This window comes from Sylvia atricapilla, chromosome 1 (assembly GCF_009819655.1).
Source record: "Sylvia atricapilla isolate bSylAtr1 chromosome 1, bSylAtr1.pri, whole genome shotgun sequence".
Taxonomy (NCBI): Eukaryota; Metazoa; Chordata; class Aves; order Passeriformes; family Sylviidae; genus Sylvia; species Sylvia atricapilla.
Window position 1 is genome coordinate 44,117,218 of NC_089140.1, and position 12,156 is coordinate 44,129,373.

Below are 12,156 nucleotides of genomic sequence, written 5' to 3' on the forward strand. Positions count from 1 at the left end.
TGCACAGGGGGGAGAAGGAGGTGTGGATCATAGGCTGATAAAAAAGGAATGGGCACAATGAAGCAGGGAGAATGGCAGGGTGAAGTAGAAGCATATTTCCATATTGAACTTCGAGGGCTAAAGTTCCTTACACATAAAACTTGGGACAACAAGTACACTGCTTGTCTGGCATCACTCTATATGGTGCAAGTAGATCTAAAATTTGCTGCAGAGAGGCTATGGAGAATCCTGTTTTTTATCCCAATATTAATAGAGTGACATCTCTTCTTGTCCTCTTTTATTTCCATTCTTTCCCTATCTATAACACACAAACCCCTATTTCTCCGAATCTCATTCATTTAAAATGTGAGGCCCCAGACTTTTTCCAAAGCTGTTTTAGGTCACTCTTCTCAAATTTGCTGATGGATAAAAAGCTGGTCCAGCTGCAGAATCTTCTGGACTGGGCAGATGGTTCTCTGCATGCTTGGTTTGAAGTGTGGTATTGCAAGTGCCTACGTGCCTTTTTCCCATTTCCACTCTTAGAGCAGATGCAATGCCCTTTTGCTTACAGAAGAGAACATGGGCTACAGGGTGTACACAGATTTCCAGACACTGATTTTATTAATTTCACTGCATTGACATGGAAACAGGAAGAAATTTAATTCCAACAAGATAAGGATTTACAATTAAACACAGCAGTAGAAATATCACTGTTACAGCAGGATTTGTATTGCACTGAACTAATTTATGCTTTAAAATTATAAAAGTGCTTTCACATTGTTTCAGTAAAGAAATTAGAAAAGAAAGAAAAACTATAATTTTTAAGCAAGAAAGTTTACTGTGAGAATAGTTTTTGTTTTTTCGTGTGGTCTATCTGTGGCTATTAACCTCACCAGGTTATAATGGCTGATGGGATAAGAGCTAACAACTAATAGAAGCAGTGTCTGGGCATTTAAGGCAAGAGGAAGAAGAGTATTTGCACTATCTAGATTAAGGCATCTGATATCCAAATTAAGAGGCTGGCATTTTCAGGTTCCTTCCACAGTTGGACAGTTAATCTTCCCCTGAGATTGTTTAAATCCCATGACTGCTTCTGGCTCAGGCACTTCTTATTCTCTACTGACCACTGAGGGACCTTGAAGAGATTTGGTGTTAATTTAGGCATCTGCATCACATGCCTGACATTAAGTAATGTGGAATTCCCTCTGGTGGCTTTGCTGGAGCTTAGTTGAACCTGCCCCTCCAGATTTCCATGAGCAAGTTCTTGCACGCATGAGCAGTGCCCTTGCGAGGAAATGGGGGAAAAACCAGGACAGCTCACTTGCATAAGGAGTGCTCACCTGCACTTCTTTACAGCTTGAGGTAGGAAATTGTCTGCTGTGCTCCTCCTTCCTCTTCTTTGCTGACCCCATGTCCCTAGAATTCCTTTCTTTTACAGGGAAACTCTTAATAGTGGAATAAATGTATGGCCACAGTACACCCCAGAAGGCCAATGCTCCTGAGTCTTCAATCAGCATGCAGTTATCATGGAGGCACAAGTTGGCGAGAGGCACTCTTCTCCTGGGGAGGCACGAAGGGCAGGCCTTGTCTGGAATTGGCCGATTTTGCAGTTCCAAGGCCACTGTCTTCCTAGTAGCCTATCCCAAAAGTCAGACTTTCTCTGTGTGTGAAGAGCATATTTTTCCCATGCAGGAGCCTAACCTGACACATCGGTGTCACATGCTGCTGTGTAAACTCTTTTTCTGCACATGATTTACCTGTTCAGAACTAAGGAGTACTGTGCTCACATCCTTCAGAGCGTGCTGATATTTTTCTCATGTTGAAACTTGCATAGCAAATACTAGGGTAATTTTCATTCTGGTCTTGCAGATCTTTGCCTAAAGGGCCTTTATTGGTTTAGTGGGTTTTTATTCTTGGAAGGATAGGACTTGTCAGAATCAAGCTCACAGTTTTTAGGAGTGTGTCATTGTCTTGCTGTGCAGTCAGTAAACTTCGTGTGTGCAGTTGTTTGAAAAATTGCACCCATAAAAATCACTATGTTGCTGATTAAAAGCACACTTTGGAAAAGGTCAGAAACTGAATGATATGGCAGACATGAAATTAAAAAGCAAAAATCAAAATGCTACAACTTAGTTATAGCTGTTAAAGGATTATATTTAAAAATGACTGCACATTAGCAAAACAGAAAAATTCTTCAGTTAAATTGTCCCAGTAAGATCTTGTGAGATGACCTATTACCCCTTAGACTTTTCAATATTGTATTCTCCCCTCAGTAAATTTCATTGGATACATTTTTGTAAAAAAGCACAATCGTATTTATCTGGGCCCTATTAAATCTTGATGTGACCCAGCTAAGCAGTTAATTGTTTCCTGGAGAACTCCTTGATTCTCTTAGTTTAGCGATGGAAAGGGCTGTAATCCCAGGGAGCAGTCGACCACAAGAATAGGGATCATAACAGTTTTCAGTAGTGGTTGACATAAAGGTCTTAAATATAGTCAGACACCCCTTAAGGCAAAGCAAGTGATGCAAAATTTGCTAACTAATGTATTTTTACAGTCCAGTAGAGATGTCATGCTCTGCAGTGGATTGTGTGAATGTTGAATTGACTCTTTCCAATTTTTCACAATAAAGACTTGGGCATTTTTTGCAAAGGTGAGGTGCAACATGCTTTCGGAAAAAGCTATAAAGATATGCCCTAAATTTTTCTCCAACAAATACGTAGATCACAGGATTGATGCAACAGTGGATCATTGAGATTGTTTCTGTCACTTGAATTGCTTTCTCCAGTTGACCTTTAAGTTCACAATTTGAGATGAAAAGTGAATCTTGAAATGTATGCAAAAAAGAAGAAATATGGAATGGTGTCCAGAAGAGGAAGTAAAAAATCATGATTACAAAAATAAGTTTGACTGCCTTCTGTTTTTTCTCATTTCTAGATCTTAATAGTGTTTTTAGAATTTGTGAGTAACTGAAAATCATAATGAGCATTGGAATAAAAAGTCCCAAAATGTTCATCTTTAAAATAAAAGAGTACTTCCAATTTATTGTGGAATCACTTGGATAATGAGCACTGCAAGTATAGGCTAAACTTTCCTTCTGAGTTTTGTGAAATACTACCCCTGGGACAGAGATAAGAACAGCAACAGCCCAAGTGACAGCGCTGGCGAGGATGCCGTAGGTCACTGTCCTGGCTTTCAAAGCAAACACAGCGTGCACTATGGCCAGGTACCTGTCCAGGGTCAACAGGATGATGAAAAAGATGCCACTGTAGAAGCCAAGGAGGTAGACACCCGACAGAATTCGACAGAGCGCCTCCCCAAAAATCCAGTCGTGAACTGCGTAATAAGCCCAAAACGGGAGAGAAAATACAAAGAGCAGATCAGAAATGGCCAAGTTGAGCAGGTAGATGTCAGTCATACTCTTCAGCCTCTTGTATTTTACCAGGATAAGGACAACAAGTAGGTTGCCTGTCAGGCCAAATATCACCACCAAAGAATAAAGAGGTGGTAAAAATTTTGCTGCAAAGTGCTTTTCCTCAGTTCCCATACATGGCATTGAATCACCATAGTCAAACTCTGTTGTCAGTGGCCAGTCACTGTAGTCTGTGGTTTCATTTCCCATGGTGTATTGGTCTGGAAAGGAGAAAAAATAAGGTCATTAATCTAGGGGAATCTCCAAGCTTTGCAGTGAAGAGAACGAAACATGCTGATGTTGTCTCCTGAAATGTGTTTTGCTGATGAGCACACAAGCTCAAGCATTACTTTGTCAAGGTGTGAAAGAATAAAGTTGCAGACCTCCCATGAAACTGATCTATACATCCGTGCAGTTACGCTGGTGCATGTTGGCAGTGTGTCATTTCCCATGTGCACATTGTCTTGTGTGTTTTCCCTCCTCAGTAGAGCCTGTCAGTTGCCTGATCCAGGGGGAGAGGATGGATGAATTTAATGAGCTGTGGGTAGTTTGGGGCTCTTGTTCTCATCAGTGGCTTTCCAGAGGAGTGTAGAAAGCCAGGAAGGCAGCCTTAGGAAGGCACAGTGTCTGGCATGCAGAGCATAGTCTTCTCCTTGGGATCTGGCCACCTGCTCATCATGCCAGTCCATCCTGTAGTCCTTACCCACGGAGGACCAGGCACTGGTCAGGTGTAAATGGTGCCTGCAAAGGCACTGTGACATGGGTGAAAAGCAGCTGGCTTCAAGCACTTCTCCAGGTTGCTTTAAGGGACCAAGTGCTTCAATTCTGGGAGCCTTAATGCCTATGGGAATTAGGACAGTGCAAAACATACCCACCTGTGCTATTGTGGGTGTTGAAGAGTGGAAAATCGGCAGTGTTGCTCTGGGTTAAAATGGCAAACCCTAGGTCTTTTACAGAGCCTAGGGCTGCTGGAGGCAGTGGAAGTGTGCTGGTTTCAGATAGCTCTGGAATGAAATTGGTGCACAGTCCTGTAGAGAAAACAGAAAGACAAAGACCTTAGCAAATGATCCAAAGGATGAGAGCTACTGTTGGAGAGGCCTTTAATATCTCTGTTGTGACATCTTCCTGTCAGCTGAAAGACCTCTCCACCACTGTTTGGGGATGTAAGGAGTTTTGATTCCTTGTTTCAATAGTTGTTTACAGCCCTTATTCAGGAGCTGCAAAATTTAGATTGGTAGAGTTCTTGGAGGGTGCACAAAGGCAAAATGCAGATATGGCCATAGCTAAAAGTGTGCACTACAATTCTTCATGTGGCATTGTTCTTCACCCTTTGTCAATCAGTGTTTCTACTAAGGCAACAATGGGGAAGTGCAGGAGTTGTGCAAACTCTGTGCCTTCTGTTTTGGTTTAGGGACTGCTGGAGGGACTGGACTGACCCTGCAAGAATGGGTCTGGGTGTCAGCCTCTCCAGTCTCCAAAGCCTCCCCTTATCCCAAGTTCCTGGTAGGATTGTGAGCCAGGTGCAGAAGCATAGACTTGTGATCTCTGAAAAGCTCAGGACAACTGTCTTCTCACAGACCCCCAGAGAACACAGAAGAATTTCTGTGTGTCCTGTGAGAAGCTGGGCAGAGGATTTTGTGAGGATGGGTGTCAGAGGAACCAGAAGTGCTCCCTGATCATCTAGTGAGGAAATGCAACCCATGCCTTGGGTAGCCATTCAAAGAGAGAGACACGTTCTCTGGTTAAAGGGCTACTCTGTCTTCCTGTGTCATCATGGCTGCTTTTATCAGACACCTCATGGTTGGACCTTTGTCTGCTTTTATCAGACACCTCATGGCAGACCATGGCACAGTGTTGGTTTTGAAATCAGCTTTTTCCTGGAAAGGTCATACCTGTTCTTAGACAAAGGCAGCAGAGTGCTCCCTATGGAGAAGAGTTCAGGCAGTGCATCTGCCCCAGCTTGCTGTGTGATCCCTGAGGGCTCATGCTATGCATCAGTGTTCACTCTTTTCCTTAATGCATTTTTTTCAGTGGTGTGGTCTGCCCTGTGTGATCTCAAGCATCTTTTGCAGAGACCACACTCTCAAAACCACCACAGTTTCATTCATTTCTGCACTTGAGCTCTGCAAGTCTAAATGTCACTGAAGAAACTCAGCCCATGGCTGGAGTCTAAGAGACATGCCCCTGCATTGCTTTTTAGTAGACAGTCAATTTAATTACAGGCTGGGCCATTCTGAACTGCAGCAGGTCAAATTTTTGAAGTATCTTAAGCTCATGTCAGCTTATTTAGCTGTTTGAGAGAAAGCCGATTTTCTGATATGTAATTACAGAGCATTCGGGATCCAGATGACATAGTTTTGATTTGGATTTTTATCTTGATGGATGTATGTGTTACACAAATAATCTTCTTGAACGAATTTTGTTGATTACACAGTAGTAAAACAATTTTTCGTGTGTGGATATGCACAAGTAAATATACATATATTTACACTTATAATATATATAGAATCATAGTACTGTAGGATCTTAGAATTGTTTAGACCAGAAAAGACCTCTAAGATCATTGTAACCACTAACTTAGCACTGTCAAGTCCATCACTAAACCATGTTCCTAAGCATCACATCTACACAGCCTTTAACTGTCTCCAGGGATGGTGATTCAACCACTTCCCTAGGCAGCCTGTTCCAGAGCTTGATATCCCTTTCAGTGAAGAAATTTTTCATAACATTTGATCTAAACCTCTCTTGATGCACTTAGCCTTGTAGAATCATTGTATTTGCATAAAAAGAAAGTAACTTCTTTTTTTCTTCTGAGTTTGGAACTTATTTTGAGTTGTAAAACCAGCAGAAAATAATTGTGAGAGCAACAAAACTAAAGGTAACTGATTCCCTATGGATTTGTCTCCTTTGCTGTCCAAGTCTTGTGTCCTGTGAAGGGCTCACCCCAGCTGGCAGCTAAGGCCCCATCTGGTCAACCCACTCACTTCCCCACAGCAGGACCAGGGAGAGAATCAGAAGTGCTGAAGAAAGAAAAACTTGCAGGTTGAGAAAAAGACGGCTGAATAAGAGAATGAAACTGAAAAACCCACAAGAGGTAATACAAGGACAAATGCTTGCCATGTTCTACTAAGCAGGCAGATGCAGCCTTTGAGCAATGTCTACTCTGGAAAAACTTCCCTCTGCACCTGAGTGTGATGTTTTATTCCTGAATGTGATGTTACCTGGCGCAGAATATCCTTTTGGTCAGTTTGGGTCAACTGTCTCAGCTTTGGTTATAAATCTAAAAGACATCACCATAAGGGCTTCTGGGAAGAAAAGCAGGTCCGTCCCAGTCAGATCAGGTTCACCTTCCCACAACCAAAATTAGCTCTTGCTCTGTACAATTGACGCTGACCTTGTCTAGAAAGACAGCCTGTGTTGTGGTTGTCTTATTTACTGGCTCTGACCTGCTGGGAAATCTCACAGTATTTGTATGGTCCTCCTTTTAAAACAAGCACAAAATATTAAAAATATTTTCTGAGATGCTTTTTTTAAAAAAGGCTTCTCCTCTGCACACAGGCAATGTTAATCACAAAGGACTCTAGAAAACTGACCAAGATAAAAAAATGCTCTTGGAAATTACTGGTTGCAGTTGATTTTAATTTTTTCATTTATCTTTTACCATATTTCTCAATTTCCTTTTTTGTGAGAAGAGAAGCATCTTCTGCAGAAGCTGTAGCCCTTGACAATACGCCTGTGTTTGGCTCTTAATTTATCTAGGTCTGACACTTCAGAAATGGGTGTGTTATAGCAAAGAAATCTCCAGGTTTTATCTCTGCTCTTGTGCCATTGAAACATAATTGGAGGAATTCTGATTTGAAAATTTGTATTTAATTATTTCATTTATTTCCTTTCTTTTTCTGTCCAAAATTACACATGAATATTCAGAAAGTCTTAATTATTTTCATTTTCTCTACTGTATCTGGCCATCAGTGCTCACTGTCCTGACCACAATCCCACTGTTTCTGCATTCACAGGGTAGTTTTGGTTTCTAACAGAAATTCTGAAGGATTTTTGCAAAAGTAGGCAACATGTCAAGCCTAAGATAGATGTATAAAAGGAGAACTTACTAATTTATCCTGTATTTTTCCCATGTAAGAGTATCTAAATACCTGAACAGTCCAATAAGAGGCTACTGTTGTTTCCCCTTGGAGCACTGATTACGCTCTGAGTTGCCAAAGAAGATGGGTTCAGAGAGGTTTGTCCAAGCAATGGGCCAAATACCAGGACCCTGGAAAAGAGTTCTTGCAAAAAACGCTGTGTTACATCTTAGATGGGAGAGAATTTGGTTTGCTGAGTACTTTGTGAGCCCAAATAAATGTCATTTCATTTATCTAAGTTTTAGGAAAGCTGCACTCATGGCAACACTGGAGATTCTTGTAATGAAGGAGTAGCCCTGAAACATGTCTTTGCAGATTTCTGTCTTTTGGCTGCTTTGAGAGAAGCCTCACTAGCTGTTGAGCATTAGCTGCTATCTACAGTGTCACGTTAAGCCAGAAGATGTCTAGGTGCTGGTAGGACTATTGGACATTTCCACGTCATTCAAGCAAAGCAACTCCTGAGTTGTTACAGTGACTTATTTAGAGACAACAATTGTCACAGCCCAATGTGACATTTGTCACAGCTGTGCTCTAGAGGAGATTTGGACAAAGTTTCTCCTCAGAAACCAGAACTTGCTCAACTACAAGTTACAAGAGCATCTGTGCATGAATGGAGCTCCTCATCTCAAAGCTGAATGACCTTACCGAAGTTCCCTTCACCTTTTTTGCAGTTTAAGACAAGATTTCTCTTTTGAAACTTATGAGTGGGTACCACAGCACTACTGCCTCTGCCCTTGCTCTCCTTCTTTCACAAATGCCAGCATCTGGTGCACAGAAAAAGAAATTGCTTAATGACTTGTAGTCATCTTAAAAGTATGTGTCAGCAACATTTAGGGCACTTTATGAAGAGAGAGAAGTGCAACACAGCACTGAGTAATACTGAAACTTAAATAACAAAAAAACCAATACCACATGTTCTGATAGTAGGCTTTGCAAGACAGGTAGCCAGTGTTTCCTGCTAACAGCTCTACCTCTCTAACTTTGCCTTGAACTCTCTAAGAGGAGCAGAACCACAGAGAAATCTGTGCACAGACACCTGCACTTCCTTGGAGAGCAAGCATAAAAGGAAGAAGTTTTCCTGAGTTACCAGGAAAGATGAAGGAAAAGATGGAAGTGTAAACTAAATATTCTATGTAAGACTCTGAACTGATGGTTGTCCTCAAAACATCTTTTCATGTGATAGTGACCACAGGATTTCTTTCTAGGATCTGAGTGGGGAAAGAGCCTCTTCCAAAATCAAACTTTGCCTGGGAAACCTCTTTCTCTTTTCTAACAGTTGAGCATTAGAGACATTCAGAATTACTTGCCTCCTATCTGATGGGGTTTTTCCAACCCCCGGAAAACTTTGAAAGTAAAATATATTCTGGGCTGAAAACAGCAGGCTTAATTCTCTATGAGCCCTCAGGATCTGATCTCCATTAAAAACCAGAAAGACAGTCTGGCAAAAATTCTGAGTTTTTCTGCAGTTAAATAGAGTCAGTCTATGGGTCTCAAGACAAAAGAAGTAGGATGTGTTCTTATCTCAACAAAATGTACAGTAAAGGAATATCATAAGCACTGAAATTAGCATTCTGAGAAAGAGAAATATGAGACAGATATTAAATGTCTTCCTCCAAATCATGGGTATATGTATATATGGGCTCTTCTCTTGTGTAAGCTAACTTCTGGGCTACTATGTCTGTTAGAGTTTTTTGCTGTGGTTTGGTTTGGGGGTTTTTTTCAGTATCTGATAAAACATTGAATTCAGAGTAATTCAAGCAGCAGTTGCAGTCACCACCATTCTGAGGATGAACTCAAGTACAAAACAGAAAGCTGATAGTTTGGAGTGGAGATTGCCGGCATATGCCATAGGTTCATGTGATGTCCTGCTACTGCTTCAAGGGTCTCTACCCTGAGAGGTTCAAGCCCCCTGCTCTGTTGCTGTCAACTGTTCCAGGCAAATGACAGTGCAATTCTCCCAAGAATGTGAAAAAATGAAAAAGAATTTGTAAGCTATTGAAGCTTTTATGCTAATAAACAAGTGGCAAGTCTCACTTATGTAAGCAGAGCAGCTCACCTTTTCCTGTGCATGAGTAGAAAAATTCCACTGTAGTTCTGATGATTTTTATTCATGTAAAACCTCATTATCAAAAATTGCAATCTGGGTATAAAACCAATATCTCATTGAGATATAGCTGAGATATGGAGTAAAGACTTTCTAATGTGGTAATTCAGAGACATCACATTAAAAAGAGGGCCCGATCCAAATATCCTTTTAAAACATAATAATTAAGTAATTAAACAACACTTTTAACAGATTAAATGTTTGAATAATATAGAGAAACCATGTGATAGAATAAGGATGGAGAATGTCTGCCAACTCCATCTGACAAAGCAAGATGTGACTTAGATATGGAGAACTTAGGTTAAATATGAAGGATTTAATGTCTGACCAATTTTATGCTTAGCAGGATGCAACTTCAAGCTGTCAATCTCCTAAAACTGCTTCAAAACCAAGACCCAGTAAGTTTCTGATACAAAAAAAGATTATGATTTTCTACACCATCCATCTGAATTCTGTACTTCCACATTCAGCCTTATCTCAAGCTGTAACCTAGTTACAAGACACATTTGTTCCCAAAGATATTATCTCTGCTTCAATGTCAGCTGTACTGCCACTATCATTAGGCACATACACTCCCCACTTAGTGAATTTCCCTCAGATACACACATTTAGATGTAGAGATAAGGAAAAAAATCAGCTACTCACTGTTTCATCAAGCTGGTCTAACTGTGCGTTCTTCTTTGTGAGCAAACATGTATCTGAAAATAGGAAACAGCACTTCCTGTGACATATTGCAAAAGGAGGGTAAGTTTCTTCTTCTCTGTAAATGTTCTGTTTCCAGGGTGATGTCAGAACTGGTGGATGAAGAGTTAATGGGTGCCAACTTGTTCTGCTCCAGCTGGAACTGGAGCAGTCAGTTTCTGAACCACTCCATCTCTACAGAGTTGAGACTGGCTGGTTCAATTCAATAAAATCCCATCCTCAGGTCAATAAGTATTTCTACTGGCTCTCGAAACTTCTAATCTCAATTTACTCTCTTCCAGTTTGAATCCATTGCACCTTGTCCTGTCACCGAACATGCTTGTAAAAGGTTCCTCTTCTTTCTTGGAGGCTCTCTTCAGATACTGGAAGGCTGCAAAATTAAATCACCGTGAAATCTTCTCTGTTTCAGCCTGAACAAACAAAATTTCCTCAGACTTGTCTCACAGGAAAAGTCCTCCATCCCTCTAATTGCCTTGGTGACCTCCTCTGGACTTGCTCCAACAGTTTGATACCCTTCCTGTGCTGGGACCCCAGAGCTGGATGCAGCTCTGCAGGTGAGGTCTCACAGAGCAGACCAGAGCAGAAGGGCAAAATCCCCTCCCTGGCCCTGCTGGTCACACTGCTTTGGATGCAGCCCAGGAAGCGTTTGACTTTCTGGGCTGTAAGTGCACATTCCTGGCTCATGTCCAGCTCTCATCCACCAGTACCACCAAGTTCTTCTCCCCAGGCTCTTCTCTATCAGTTCATCTTCCAGCTTGTGCTGATACTGGGGGTTGCCCCAACCCAGGTGTAGCACCTTGCACTTGGTCCTGTTAAACCTTATGGGATTCTCATGGGCCCACTTCTCCAGCCTGTCTAGGTTCCTCCGGATTGCATCCTGTCCTTTGAGTGTGTCAAGCACACCACTCAGCTTGGTGTCACCTGCAAATTTGCCGAAGGTGCACTTGATCTAATGTCCTTAATGAGGATATTAAACAGCACTTGGTCCCAGTGCAGAGCTCAGAGGGACACCACTTGTCACTGAGGTCCGTTGGGACTCTGAGCCACTGACAACTTGTCTCCAGACAGGATGGTCCAACCACATGCTAATCTATCTAACAATTCACCCATTGAGTCCATCTCTTTCCAACTTAGAGGGAAGGATGTTGTGGGAGCTGTACAGAAGTCCAGATAAACAACACCCACAGCCCTTCCCTTGCCCACTCTCGCAGTCGCTCCATCGCAGGAGGCCACTGGGTTGGTCAGCAAGACTTGCCCTTGGTGAGGCAGTGCTGACTGTCCTGAATCACTCTTCTGCCCTCCACGTGCCCTAGTGCAGCTCCCAGAACATTCTGTTCCATGTTCTTCCCAGGCACAGAAATGGCTGACAGGTCTGTAGTTCTCAGGGTCCTCCTTTATACTCATTTTAAAGATAGGTACAATGTCTCCCTTTTTCTAGTCACCTGGGACTTCACCTGACTGCCATGACTTTTCAAGTATCATGGAGAGGGGCTTGGCAATTACTGTCAACCAATTCCTTCAGGACTCTGGGATGCATCTCACTGGGTTCCATACATCATTATAAAATAGGAATGGTGAATAATATGGCCACTTCTCTGCTCCAATTTTATAGCAAGGCTACATTTCTCAAATTTGTAGTTTTTTGGTAGCAGCTCTTGACCATTCTCTCTAAGACTGCAGAGTATTTTCCTACAGTATTCCTGAAAAGCTGGAAGACTGGCTACAATTATAGCTGGGTTTTTTAATTTCCTAAAAAAATTTACTTCAGTAGACGCAGAGCTATATAACCTGATCACACATGTCAGAGGGAGTAAGAAAGA

General features: G+C 41.8%; 1 protein-coding gene across 1 annotated transcript; it reads right to left on the reverse strand.

Moving 5' to 3' along the window:
• Positions 1 to 571: 571 nt before the first annotated feature.
• On the reverse strand, positions 572 to 10,292 carry LOC136362461 (C-C chemokine receptor type 5-like). Its single transcript, XM_066320994.1, has 4 exons — positions 10,280 to 10,292; positions 4,828 to 5,012; positions 4,267 to 4,419; positions 572 to 3,612 (listed from the first exon to the last, which is right to left on the reverse strand). The coding sequence occupies exon 4, from the start codon at positions 3,599 to 3,601 to the stop codon at positions 2,531 to 2,533; it is 1,071 nt and encodes a 356-aa protein (XP_066177091.1). The 5' UTR covers positions 3,602 to 3,612; positions 4,267 to 4,419; positions 4,828 to 5,012; positions 10,280 to 10,292; the 3' UTR covers positions 572 to 2,530.
• Positions 10,293 to 12,156: the final 1,864 nt, after the last annotated feature.

Excerpts from the sequence above, each read along its gene's own strand:
- LOC136362461 (XM_066320994.1), bottom strand. The coding sequence starts at position 3,601 with ATGGGAAATGAAACCACAGACTACAGTGACTGGCCACTGACAACAGAG.